This window comes from Rhipicephalus microplus, chromosome 8, assembly GCF_043290135.1.
Source record: "Rhipicephalus microplus isolate Deutch F79 chromosome 8, USDA_Rmic, whole genome shotgun sequence".
NCBI lineage: Eukaryota > Metazoa > Arthropoda > Arachnida > Ixodida > Ixodidae > Rhipicephalus > Rhipicephalus microplus.
The window spans coordinates 8,589,036-8,603,491 of NC_134707.1; the positions used below are offsets into that span (position 1 = coordinate 8,589,036).

A 14,456-nucleotide genomic window follows, 5' to 3' on the forward strand; every position below is an offset into this window, starting at 1 on the left:
CATAATCTTCCCCCCCCTTCTGTAACACCCAAGGGCAATGTGGGCTCATTCTTTAATAAAACCAAATGACATAAAAAAATTCAGTGTTAGTAACGACCGATCATGCTTGCAGTCTGTTGATATTTGTTTTTCTCTGTATTTCTTGTCAGAAAGCGCAAGCGAAGTGCACTTCCTCGGTCAAGGGAGGCACAACGGCTCTCGCCTGTCCAGCTGCAGTGGCAAAAGCAGATCCATCACGCAGCTGCAAGTCTAGGAGGCCCCGGACTATTCCTCTTCCTTCTGGCTAGAGTAAGCATTTTTTCGTTGGTTCATTTCATTGCTCAGTGCTCGCCTTGTGTGTTCCTTCTGTGGTGCTACGTCTAATGTGTAACCTGTGGGGGTGCTGACACCTCCTCTGAAGTTGTTTGCGCCGTGGGGCACATGTGTCTCGCCCCAAAGCTGCATTTCGGGTGAAGACCGCCGTGCAATAGGCGGCGTTGTATTCACGTTGAGCACCACTATCGTCATCATCATCATGGGGTAGCACCAGCAGTGATCCCTGGCAGAAGCGAGCCTTGGTGGCGGGCGAGTGTTGAGCGAGTCTCTTCTGCGCGTGGCGGTTGCCGCGAACGATTGTCTGTAGCGTGGGTCCTCGGCGCGTGGCACTGCAGGCCTGCGCACTGGGGAGCCCACGTGGTAAGTCAAGTGTTGGTGACACTGCCTTAGGTGTGTTATTGTGTGTTTGTCATGTTTTGGAGTGTATGAAAATTGTGTGTAAGGATGTCTTAGTGGGTTGATCACGATTGATGCATCGATTCGACGGATGATATCGTCCTTCTAGATTAGTTAAATAAATGTGTATTGTTCTTTGGTTTGTACCTACCGCATCTGTGTGTTCCTTTCACTCCAAGAGTGTGGCGTGGCGCTCGCTCGCCAATTCGAGATTCCACAAACCAGCTAGCCCAATTAACCGCACTTCTGAATAAGGTACACAGTTGAACCCCTTTATAAGAGGCATGCTCCAGGCAGCAATTCTTGCCTTTTATATAAGATGTCTTTCTTAAGCAGGTTACCTCGTATGCATTTTCTTATCAACCGGTATTTTAATGTAGGCTCACTGGTGTCTCCTATGCCCATTTGTCTCTTATATCAATGCCTTTTATAAAGGGGTTCGACTGTATTGTTGTTTTAGGGGCGAAGCTCCTTAAAGTGGCACCCGTTCGTCCCTCATCGCAGTGTGTAACGAGCCTTACGTTTTGACGTACAAGGTGGTGCCGAAGGGAGAGTTCTCCTGTGCGTTGTTTAACAATAAAAAATTCGCAGCAAGCGCATTAACTAAAAGCCGAATTCTCCTGTCTCTCATTCCCCATTAGCAGCCATTGGCATGTACATTGAGCACTATCTGACAAGAAAGGTTTGCTACGTTATACTCGCTGGGCGTAACCTCCTTAGTTTTAGAAAAGTTTAGCGAGCGTTTGGTCGCAGTGCCATGAATACAGTGAACTAGTATATACCATGAACTCAAGGTGGTTAAAGGTGGGAAGTAGACACGAAGCGCAAGCTGTAAAAAAGTGTGCGTGTGCCATCTCTCGTTTAGTCCTTGGATCCTTGGAATGACCGCTAGATGGCGGTGCTTCTATATGCGGAATATATGAAGAAAAGATGCGAGATGGTGGTACTTGGAGTGTTGACTAGATGGACCAATGGACACACAGACAGATGCATGGACGGACGCACGGATAGCTGCACGGATGTATGGACGCATGAACGGATGCAGGGGCAGATGCATGGACGAACGCAGGCACAGACGCACGGATGGACATGCGGACGCACTAACAGATGCACGCACAGACGGGCGGATCGACACACGAACGATCACACAGACGGACGCATGGACGAATAGAAGCAAGAACAAATGGACGGACGGATGCTTCGCCCCACTCTCGATCATTCACCCCGTAGATATGCTGCCGTCTTTTTTTAAAACCGAGTGTTGACAAGCAGAGCGAAAAAGCCATGGATGATTTGGCAGACATTGGTGAGGTAAAATGCCGAAATACCCTCTTATTGCATGTCATAAAAACCTGTATAGTCGAAAATCACTGTGAAGTCCACCGCTATGGCAAGCCTTGTGGTTGTATCGTCATCTTGGCCCATAAAACCTCAGAGTCAAAGTTTTGTCTTTTTTCCCATGAATTGAATGCAGTGATTAGCTTGGCTTCACTTGTTTATAGTTTCATAAAAGGCCGCTGGTGATTATGCGGATCAGACTATCATAGGATGATACTGGTGATGTATTAAAAGATGCAAAACCAAATTATCTCTTCTGCTTGACTCAGTGCCCAAATTAGGACGCACTTGTGCAGGCAGGGTGTGAGTTATTGGAGAAAGTGTTCAAAATTTCAGTCATTGCGATTTTCGCACGCATTTTGTAACTCTCTGCAGGTAGTCGAATGCACGACAGAAGACGGCCCTCAGGCAGCTGCATTGGAGCTGGCTCTGGGTATGTTGGGGCAGCCCAGTGCAACCTGGGGCACACCCAGAATTCTGCTTGGAGCAAGCGAGGCACTCAGTCTTCTGGGGCAGCTGGTCGAGAATCACCGATGGGCAGCTGACTCGCCACGATGTCTCCTGGTAAGCTAAATGTTCAAGGCATACGTGTCTTAAGTGTGGTAACAAATACCGTTGTTATCATTGTTGTCAGCCCAAATAAGGTGATTGCCAAACAAAGAATTCTTGCAGAATGTGCAAATGATAATGTTAGTATTTAATTTGTACATTGCCTTTGTGGAAATTGAGGCTAGCCCGCTGCCTTTGCATGGGCTTTGCTGCCTTTTCTCCGTTCTCATGTCCCGACATGACTCCCCTCCTCTATAGTCTGCCGCGCTGGGAGAGCGGAGAGGGACGTTTAACCCCTCTCACACGGTAGCGGATGTTGACTGTGGCACCCTGGCAGAGTTTCCCGAGAGGTTTCGCGCTCGTGCTTCGGAAGTGCGAGAGACCTCTCCGGGGACAACATGGGGGTAAACACGCTTTTCTTTTCCATCCATCAGCTCCCTTTGGGGCTCATTCAGACTTCGCCAACAGCGCCTTTCGCCCGCGGCAAACGCTTACCTTATGTCGCCCCCCCCCCCCCTTTCCGAACGCTAGGCCAAAGAGTGGTGCGGGTTCCTAGTGCGTGGCCAGGCTACTCTGACCCGTATCTCTCCGAAGCCAACGCGAGCACCTTTGCCCTCGCTCGAGCAACCGGGCCTTGGTCCCGGTGTCTCCGTGAATCACTTTAACCACGGAGACGCGCTCTTGGCACCCTGTGCAGTACTTTTGCCCGTGGCGTGGATAAGCCCATTCGCTTTCCTGCTGCGCCTTTGCAACGGGCTGTACTAAGTTTTTGTGTTGCCACAGACAATGAAGTGTTGTGACCTTGAGCAGTATAATGTTCTGCCACGGCGACGGTTAACGCGTGCCCTACAGCTCGCTAAGACCGGACCCATGCTAGTGGCCGTACTTCTTCGTGATACGTGTCACTACACCTTACACTTGCTTGAAGGTACACATAAGGTTTGATATAAACTATGAAGTACTGTAATGAGATTTAATTACCATGCAAATAACTAGGCTTGTGCAAATATTCGAATGCTTAGAATATTCGAACGAATAGCTGATTATTCAAATTAGCTTCGATTTTAATTTAAATTGTCGAATATATTTGAAGTATTCGCAATGAAGGAATAGGTGTTTATTAGTCTGCACCTATCCAGGAGAAATACACTTTGTCGCAAAGCCCCCCTTCAAATTTAAAGGGGCCCTGCAACATTTACTGAGGGTCAGAAAACGCTGCTGATTGGTAGTCGAGGCTACCGAGAACACACGAGGCAAATATAGCGCAGCACGCGGCCTGTAATTCACAATAAATTTTCAAAGCTAAAAATTGCCTTCTTTCCTCGGTGAATGACACTACAAGCTCAAAAATCACTTGTCACAGCCAAGAAGGAATATACGGCTCTGGTCACAGCCATTGGCTGATTTGAGCATGGCGCGCTCGTCGTTACCGGGACTGCCGCGGAAGGCCGCCGCTTGTTCTAGAGTACGTGCGTGATCGCACTAGAAAGCCACATATTTGAAGAAAAAAAAAAGAGGTGCTCAAGGTCACGAGGTGCGCGTGACGTATTTTCTTTTGCCGTGCCATTCCTCCCTGCTTAGCTTCCAGCTATATCGTCGGGACGAGCAGAGAGAATGCAATTGCAGCGTGCAACAAGTTTTTGGAACTCAACTCATACCGGACTGATTCTAGAAACTTTGCAGAGGTATATTTGTGAGGCAACAAGCATGCTTACTGGCTCCTTGGCTATTTGAAAAAGTGTTGCAGGGCCCCTTTAAAGGAGCATGTTACCCTCAAATCAATTCTTCATTTTATTCAGCTTGTTTGACAGATTATATGCTCCAAGTATAATAAATTTTTAAACGTGAAGTATATTACAGGTTATCACTTGCATCTTACCCAAACTATTACTCAAGGTTGTTTTGACTTCCTTTGAACGAAAAAAAAAAAGGCTCTTGCATAGAGCCCTTATTCCAATTCAAAAGGAATATTGTGCAGGTAAGTTAGGTCATGATAAATATTCCTCTTTTTTTATATGTCATACATACCATTCGAATTCGATTTGAAATTATTCATTCAAAATCACTATTTCCTTCGAATTCCCTTCGGACCTGAAATTCACTATCCACACGAGCCTACAAATAATTCGTACATTTGCAGGCCTCTTGCAGGGCTGTTTAGGTGTGCTAACTCTTGCATTGAGTGTTCACATGTTTAGTGACATTGTTACATTCTTTTTTGAAGTTTTCTATTTAGCCTTAAAAACACGAGAAAGTAGGCTGTTCCTCCATCCGATTTGCTGCAACTGTGTTTAAGGTCTCTAGTTACTTGTGTCTTTTCGATTGTATTAAACCTTGCTTCAAATTGAAATTGAACCGTAATTCAGTCAAGACAGTTAAACAATTCAATGCCATACGTTTGGATTTTGTTGAAGGCAAGTCTGTTGTGGAATAAAATGCGCGCCTACATGGCAGCCGTCAACGAATGTGTTGTGTGCTCATAGCCACAAAAATCGAGCATCAAGAACTTTAGTGTGTCAGAAAACATTGTAGATCACTGGGTCACACAAAGCATAAACATGAGCAGCCAGAGTGGTTGTGCCATCTGGAGGTGCAAAGCTCAACCAGAAAAACACAGTTGTGGTAGCAGTAACCAAGTATATACCTTACTTTAAAGGGGCTCTTAAAAGGAAAATGATTTTTCTTGTATTCGTAGATTGCTCTTACGCAATACTAAAATACCACAGCGGCTGATAGAATACATTGGGTAAGCGAGATAATGTGGGTGGGGATGCCACATTGAAGTTCCTACACCAGTCTCCATGATGTCATGTATTTTTGACGATGTCTGCTAGGGCCTACATGGTTTCTAATTTGTGAAAATAAAGTACATTGTTGTTTAACACAGCCAAAGACTTAATGTACCAAGTTTCAGGAATTTGTTGAACCACTGCGGCCAAAATATGAAAAAAAAAACTGAAATTTGGGATGTCCTGATTGAAGATTTTGGAGAGAAGCTTAAGATGGCACTTTTGACATGAGTTCTTTTTTAAAATTCGTTTGTTAACAAACATGATAGTGATATTGCTGACAGTAAAATCTCCAGTGTGTATAATTAATCAATCTAAACTAATTTATTGTCTCAATTTAGTGTTCCTTTAAACTTTTTCAGCAAGAGTATTTGTAGAATGCAAAGCAATGTATGTGAAGGCACTGTGCCTAGTTGAAGCAGTGCAAGATGTTATTGTCAGTGTCTGGTAACCTGTTATCTTGTCAAATGTTTACCTAAATACTGGATATGCTAAATCTCCCTGTTCATTATTGACCTGTCATGTGTTTACGGGACGCAGGTGGCGGTGAACGCGTGCAGTAGCCGTCCTCTACTGCAATGGGACGGGGAGAGCGGTGTGGAGGCGGTGCGACATCCGACAGGCCAGGAGCCTTTGCTCGTATGGCCCCAGCTGGCGAGCACACTCCTCGAGCACTGGAGGCCTGGTGCTGGCCGCCGACGTCTGCTGGGAGCCATGTGGGCACTGCTGCGCGAGCGTCACCCGTACCGGGAGCACAATTTGGCACAGGCGGCGCCCTTGTTGGGTTCCTTGCTCACCGCACTCAGGGTGGGTCTGCACTTGGAGGGGAAATTGATTCATCAATCAATTAATCGATCACTAATGTCGTCGGTCACTTGGTGGGATGCCAAGGGGTTTAATGAAATGAGGAATTTTTGTATCGGCAGAGCAGTGTGAAACTAGTTAATTGAATCAATAGATGTGAATTCTATTGTGATTCATGTTCAGATCGAATATCAATTCTATTGTGATTCATGTTCATCTTGAGTATGTGGGATCTAATATCATCACATCAGGAACACAGCTAGACTCTTTGTTTCCATATCTCTGCCTTCATCCCATATTCTTCACGTGATGATTTTGAATCGGTACACAAACTCACAATCAGCTGGAAAAGTCCAGAAATAGGGCAAGTAAAGACAGTGGTCGGATATTGCCGGAAAGATGATTTTGTCCTGTAAGTGATTCAAACTGAGCGGATTATGGCTACTATTATGACTGCTTGGTAATGAGTCGCATATTTTTGATTGATCGTCATCATGCGATTTTCCTTCTTTTCAGCGGCTGCTTGTGGACGAGAGTCAGGGCAGCCTGGGCCATCCTGGCACTCTGCCTCTAGTACTCAAGCTGCTAAGTGCGCTGGTACCGGCTGCCGGGGAGCTGGCACAACGACTCAGCGCCTGTCTTGACCTCTTGCTGCTGCTTCACCGTGCTTCCAATGCCCACGTGGCACAGGGACGTTCCGCCTTCTACTCCTTGCCTCCTCAAGACTGCGCACCCAACTCTGCAGGTCAGGCGTGTACGGTGTAAAAACTGCAGTTGCAGTCCACTTTCATCAGTTAAGCCATGATTGCAACTATTTCGATCGGCAACGATGCTGTGGATGCGAACAGAGGTTTAGATATGGAGAAGGTGCGACGCGATTGTGTTTTGTATGTGCCTAAACTGTTGTCTGCATCAATAGCGAGGCCGTTGCGTGCCAACATCGGGCACCCCAGTGTTGACCATAAGTTCTTGCGCTCTATTCCCAATTGGCGCAGCCACAATTCGGAAGTGGCACTGTGGCGATGTTCTCAGATCAGATATTTGTGCCTTCACAGAGGTCTTGGCTTTTAGGACATTACACATCAGAACAGATAGTTGGGAAAGACGAGAAGGCCTCATCTTGCAGGTTTACTTTTTTTGTTCAAGATACCGGTAAAAGTATCTTTTAACCACGGGTTCTGTTAGTAAGGGTTATACCTAGAACAGAAAAACAAAGCAGCAAAAAGAACAGTAATATAGATGCCTGTTTTTTTATTCATCCAGTCTACAGTTCAACAGAATATCGTATGGTGAGATAAAACTATTGTCTAAATAGAAACAAGTCACTGACTTCAATTTGAATGAAACCACATTTCAAAATCTATATACGTAGATTTTGTGAACTCCATACAAAGGATCTATATGAAACGCTTGTATGGAGTCATTCATATGGATACTTTGTACGGAGAATACATTCATATGGAAATTCTTATGTATCCAAATGGATGCCTTAACGTCATTTTGTTTTGATATTGGTCAGTCATCTGCTTCAGGGGCATAGCCAAAGGGGTTGGGGGATGATCCCCCCCAGAATTCCCAGAATTTCCTACTTTTGCAAGCAAAATTGGGAAAATCTGGGAGGGAAATTTGCTTGCATACACAAACACACACACATGCACACACACGTGCACCCACACACACACACACACAAACATACATAAAGTATTGTTGAACCTCCTCCCCCTCTACTCGGTGAAAAAAACTTTTGGCTGCGCCTCTGACCTGCTTTTTTTCTGAACAACTATTATTGGGCTTCCCTTCTTAGAAATAAATTAGATTGTTACTGCTGAACAGTGTCCTTTAGTTTTTCACTCAGATTATACAGCTACAAAGTGCAAACAGCTCATTAGCGATGCATTATCAACTAAACACAATTCATTGAGGTCAAGTCAGTGCGTATTTGCATATACAAAGAAAAGAGACCTGTGTCCTTCATGGTACAGCTTGTACTTGCACTAATTTTTCTGATGGTTCTTAACAGATCCAGCAAAGAAAAGAACATTGCTCTGCATGTTGATTTTATCAGCAGATCCAAGTGATGCACTTTTGGTGATAGGTTTATTTCTGAGCACCTGCACGTTATCTTTGCTTTACCAGTGAATCCGAGTCAAAAGAGTTCTTGTGTTTTTTTTCTCACTTCACCTGTAGTTGACCACCTTTCCAACTAAATCTTCACTGCTTGTTTGCCTCTAGCATGGCAAGGCTCAGAGGGCACCCAGCAGCAAAAGTTTGCAGGACATTGGTTCCATTGCAAATGCGAATTTCCACACTATTAGTGTATGGTTCATCTTTTCTAGCGGGTATTACTGTATGGGTCACAAGAACTACTACAGATTGGCACAATCGATTGTCGTCGATGTTCCTAGACAAAGTGGGACCATAGCTTTGTCGAAAATTTTATGTCCCTTAAGCTTTTGCTGCTGGTTGAACTTGCACCGTGTAACCGTCTAACTATGCGAAGTAAGTGCAGTGTTTCAGTCTTGGCTTTTCTAGTAGATAACTGCACCTAACCGATCTTAGGAACAGCAGTTAATAATATTTTTACCTTTCTTAGTACGTGATAAATGAAAAAAATACCTTCTTAAAATTTGGCTCTGGTACAGTTCACCTAAATGTTGTAGCCTGAACCTTAACTAAACACGAATGCAAGTTATTGAACTAGTGGTTGTCTGTTATGAAAATTAAAAAAATACCGACAGTGGAAGTTACCAGTCTGAATGTATTGGTAGTCATTAATGTTATTTCTAACTAGTCATAACAAATTTTTGTGTTTTAGTATACTGATGCGAACTGGTTGAGGTGACCTCTGTATGCTGCAATTAACGCTTAGTGCAACGTAGTGCAGGTTTTTCTCTCTTGGAAACCAGTCGCACTGCTCCATCTTCGCTTGCATCGAGTCCGCTGTCAGGAAGCTTTGGCCATCTTCTTGGCGTGTTCTCACGCTCAGCTCCCAATGAGGGAATCAGGAAAATCAAAGAACCTGGTAAGGCTTATTACGCTGATTAGCTCCTTGAGCTATTGATAAATCAATTGCCATTCTTAGGATGACGTCGAGGAATCGTTTGTTTGCATGTCGGCAGCGACAGAATCAGCGTTCATGCGGTCATTCCTGTCTCTGTTGGATTATCAAAGTTAATGGTCATGGTATCTGGTTTGTCTTCTTGAGCAACACCATTGAAAGAGCCATTCTTGCGAACTGGTAATGAAAATTGGAAATACCAGTGGTCATCCTTTCAGGTCAGAAGAAATGTGCTCCTTAATGTCTGTGCACTTGTATTCATTTCATGCATGCGACTGTCTCTGTAGTGCTTTCATGTCAACATAGTGAATGCAGCAGCAGACATAGTTGCACACTGTTCGACACTTGTAGACTCAAACGACACAGTAGCACGCACATTCTCTGAAAGCATTGACCTGCATGAAGTGCCCACATTAGTTCTGACCTTTAATGCATAAGTTGTTCTTTAGAATGTAGTTCTCAATAACTTAGTGGTGTCAACATTGGTCTAACATGTGTGTTTTACACCATATTGTAGTGACTGCAGTAAATATAGATACCTGGGAACTTTGATGTAATGAGCAAGGATATGATAAATGATCTGATACAGTCAAACCCCTTTACTATAAGAGACACTGATATAAGAGACAAATGGGTATAGGTGACATCAGTGTCCCTACACTAAAATACGGGTTGGTAAAAAAATGCATACGTGGTACCCTGCTTGTAAAAGACATCTCTTATAAAACACAAGAATTGTTGCCCGGAGCATGCTTCTTATAATAATAATAATAATAATAATAATAATAATAATAATAATAATAATAATAATAATAATAATACGTTTATTTCATCATCATTGTGTACATGATGACAGGGGCCCGCAGTAAAAGCTGCAAAATCCGAGGATCGTACAGCTTGACTGAGCTGCTGACCCCTAACTTGGCGAGCAGCAAGGATTCACCAAATGTGCATAATATAACACAACCAAATGTGCATAATATAACAGAAAAAGAAAAATGAAAGACACAATACAAGCAAGTACACTTTTAAGGCACAGAAATCGCGAGCAAACAGATAACAGGAATTATGAAAGAAAAAATGATAACAACTCTTTATTTGTCAATGTTTCAAGGGGTGCGTTTTTAGCTGCGAAGCTATTGAGCAGTCGCGGAAGCTGGTTTTTCAGGGTTTGCGTGCCGTAAGTTGTTCTGTATGTTTGAACGTGCCATATATCTGTATTTCTTGTTCTGCATATATGTTTTCGCGGCTCTAGCAGAGCAATCTTACGAAGTAGAAATGTACTATACTTGATTTCACGCTTGATGGAATGACAAAGACGATACTCATATAATTTAGTTACCCGCACAATTTTGTGTTTGGTAAAAAGTTCGGTTGTTGTGTGCCAGTGAGGAAGGTTTTCCATAAAGGAGTTTAACTGGATAATAAAACCTGAATCGTTATCTAACATCTCATTTTCTTGTGGTTCATTTCAGCAAACATTCTCTAATGAAAATAAACCCCTAGTGCTGTATTTGACACAGTAGTCATCATAGGGAAGCAAGTTTCGATTTGCATACAATGCATAAAAAAATTACTTTTGGCAGTAAAGTAAATAATATGATTGCTGGCTAAATATTTTGAATGTCTTAACTGTATATAGCAATAATAATAATGCTAATATGCCGGATTTTACATTCTAAAACAATAATATGATTACGTGAGATGCTGAAGGGGAGGGCTCCGACCATCTGGTCTTCTTCAGTGTGCACAGAGATCACCCTGTGCATGGGCCTCTACCATTCTGCCTTCATCGAAATGTGACTGCTGTGGCAAGAACCGAATTCGCGATCATCGGGTCGGCAGCCGAGCACTGTGACCGCAGCTCAGCCGTGGGGGACAAACTTGTACATATATATATTGATTATAGTTAGTATTGGGTGTAAAAGATTTTTCCCATGTCAGTTCCAACGTTGTTTGCACAAACTGCGTAAAAGAAGAAGCATTCTATGCAGAGGTCTATGTTTCTGGATGGAATCCTTGTCTAGAAGTTTTTTTTTGCTCGTGTTTTCTTGCATTCAGATGTGCCAAAGGTTGTGAAGATTCGTCCCAATGCCGTTCCTGCCGACTTGTACAACAGCCTCGACGGCAACAGCTTGGTCGACGCAAACTTGGCATCCGTGCACGGAGAGCCAGCTCAGCCGTGCCCGGCTCTGGTCAAGCCGGGGCCAAAGCCGACAGCCACCGAAGCACTCAGCTTGTTGCTCTCCGGCGAAATCGAAGCTGGTGGTCAAAGCCACAACCGAACAGAGGATCTGCCGAGACCAGGCTGTCCATTCGAGGGCAGCATTCGACACCCCATGACGTCTTCGCCCATACCTTTGTCACCGAATCCATGGGCAGAAATGGAGGAAGAGCCAGCAGAAGCCAAGGACGACATGACCGGGCTCGTGCTAGGTGATGTAGTCAAAGTAGTTTTGCGGAAATGGCCTGAAAGGAACACTAGGAAGACGCCAGACCAGTTCAGGCTGATAAGAATTGCAGCAGGATAGTGGGCTAATTGGCGGGCAATTTCGTAATCGAGTGGGGCGTTTATGACAGGCTAGTGAGGACAAGAGTTCTTGAACAAATATTAGGCTTCTGGTGTAGTAAAAGGATAAGGCCTGATAGCTTAACTTATTTTATGAAATCCTCACATGCACCATCAGGCTGCCTTTGCTGGAATTTTTGTTCGAGCAAAGGCATCTGAAGTGAAAATAATTGAATGAGGTTTAGTCGTGCTATAGTTTTAATGATTGCTTCTTTTCATGCAGTAAGTACCAATTATCAAAAAAATGTTCTGAAAATGCATTGTACATTCAGTATCTTTGTTAGTCTTTTAAAACTAATTCAGAGAAAAGTTATAAGCTGCTTCAATTTATGCATACATCACTGAAATGTTGTGTTTGTGTTTACTTTCCTAATACTTTGCCTGCTAGAAGGGTGAAATACGTTATACTAAACAGTAGTTTTGTTTTTGCCAGCAGTTTTTACTATGTGAACTTTCATTCAGTTTCTGGGCAATTCACTTTCTATCTTCATGCAGTTACACTGCAATTTACCTAATCCATTATGCAAGTAGTTATGCAAATTAAGAAGATCTTCAAGGTCATGATGTTTTTTAATTCTATTTGTCGTGCATCTACGGCTTCCATCCATTACTGGTGGTCAGGCTATCAGTAATGAATATTTCTGCTGTTTGTTCTTTCAATCGTGAAATGCAGGCCTCCTCAAGTTGCTGCAGGATATCTTGGTGGCCACACCAGAAAACGTGGTTCGTGAGAAACTTGAACCTGTGGTTCGACTGGAAGCACTCCTGATTTTGGCTCATAATGAAAATGCATTGGTTCGCAACCAGGTCCTATGCGTAAGTGCACCTTTGCCATACGTCATGTGGCTGCACCACCCGTACTTTTTGCAACCTCTGTGCACCTTTTGTGGCTGACAAAAGAGACTGAAGTATGACAGACTTTTGCAAGATCTAATTCAGAATAGTAATGAGATTATTTTAGTCTACTAGTTGTTGTGTCAAACATTTAACTATAATACTTTACCCCGAAACAACTGCTAGAGCGCTTGGCCGGGCCGTAGGCACAAATTTTGATCTGAAGTGGCGGCCGAGCAGGCAGATGTAGTCGAGTGTCATTTTGTGCCCAATGTGCCATAACTAAAGAAGATCTGGAGGGGGGAGGGGGGAGGGGGGACAAGCATTGCGTGCCAACCCCTGGCAATGCCACTGGCACTTCGAAATTTATTTTACTACACATTGTTTTGATCTGTAATGCAAAAACTGGATGGTTCTGTCATAAAGCATTAGCTAAGCGTGTCATGTGGGAATGTATCTAACCTTTACAGTAGGGGTCTGATTTTATTAATCCAGTATTAGTAGCTTGAGAAAATAAAACTTCCAAGTTTCATCATCCTTATTAGGAGGGAGCGCTTTGCATGACATGTTTGATTGGTAAGTGTTTGATAAATATATTTATAATTTAAATTCTCCAGGTCTGTCGGTATCAAAACCAAGTTGCAAAGATTGTTAGAATGCCTCTTAGTCAATTCCTTTGAGAGTGCGATTTGGTATACACGTCTTTTGATATATTTTATTTACATTGCAGTATATTACTGGTACATTCGTATACAGTGTTCTGAGCATTTATTTTCAGTTCTCTCTGTAGAAAGAAATAACTTATTTTTGTTATTTGTTCACCCTCCTTTAGCTTAATATATTTAGTGCAAATAATTTTCTGGCATTGCATATTTCATGCCACACATTTAAGGGAAATGCATTTTGTAATGTTTATTTGGTTAGGTAAGCAGTGTGGTGATTGGGCATGATTTATATACTTGACAGATGCATTGCTGTTTCTAGGTTATATTATTTTTGCTGGACACCAAACTGAACAAAAACCAATGACACATTTAGAACTTTTGGCTTGGAGCTCAAAAGCTAGTTTTTTAAGTGATAGAGTGCTGACTTGTTGCCACCTTTCCTTTTCATGTCACTTTTTATGTTGGGAAACCCTGAAGCATACCCAAATATACAACAGGTGGCGCACTCCATTAAATGTAACATTATAGTAACATTTTCTGCTACTTGGTTAACAAAAGATGTACTTGTTCGAGAAATTCTACTTGTCTAAAAATCTTGTCTATCTCATAAGTATTTAGAATTCTTATCAAAGTGTTTGTTATTCAAAATGCCAAACCAGGGTAAAAAATTTTGGTAGCATCAGGAAGAGAAATTGGAGTGCCTTGCTTACGGTTTACTGACTCAAGTGTATAGAAGATGAAAGAAAGGGAAATTGACAAATGCTAACTTGTAGCATAAAGCCACCAGGAAATACGCATGGATTGCTCAGAAGAAGGCTTCTTAGTTGCCAAGAAATTCGCCCTGTTTTGGAGATCGAACCTGAATGCAAATCCTTTATTTGGGGGGCACTCTTCTTATTTAGATAACCAAAAAACTAGAGATTAACGTGTGAGAGTGCTGACATCTCTTGTAAAGTTGTTTGCGCCTCGTGATGCATGTGTCTCGCACAAAAGCTACATTCAAGGGTCGCAACTATCGCGCGATAGGTGGCGTTGTGTCTGTGAGCGTAGATCATTGCTATCATCATCATGGTTGTAAGAGCGGTGATGCCGGGCGGCAGGCAAACCTTGGTGGTGGCATAGACAGAGGAGTGAGTCTT

The 14,456-nt window shown here is 43.1% G+C and overlaps 1 protein-coding gene across 4 annotated transcripts in view; it reads left to right on the forward strand.

The window, feature by feature from the left end:
• mv (lysosomal-trafficking regulator mauve) overlaps positions 1 to 14,456 on the forward strand; it is a 111,349-nt gene that overhangs the window by 40,678 nt on the left and 56,215 nt on the right. For 3 of the 4 annotated variants that reach the window (XM_075870931.1, XM_075870932.1, XM_075870933.1), the window contains exons 18-24: positions 150 to 288; positions 2,425 to 2,613; positions 5,928 to 6,194; positions 6,708 to 6,936; positions 9,076 to 9,213; positions 11,311 to 11,685; positions 12,492 to 12,634. In XM_075870931.1, coding sequence (XP_075727046.1) covers positions 150 to 288; positions 2,425 to 2,613; positions 5,928 to 6,194; positions 6,708 to 6,936; positions 9,076 to 9,213; positions 11,311 to 11,685; positions 12,492 to 12,634 — 1,480 coding nt within the window. The remainder of the gene's footprint in view (positions 1 to 149; positions 289 to 2,424; positions 2,614 to 5,927; positions 6,195 to 6,707; positions 6,937 to 9,075; positions 9,214 to 11,310; positions 11,686 to 12,491; positions 12,635 to 14,456) is intronic. The other variant, XM_075870935.1, reaches the window with a different exon arrangement.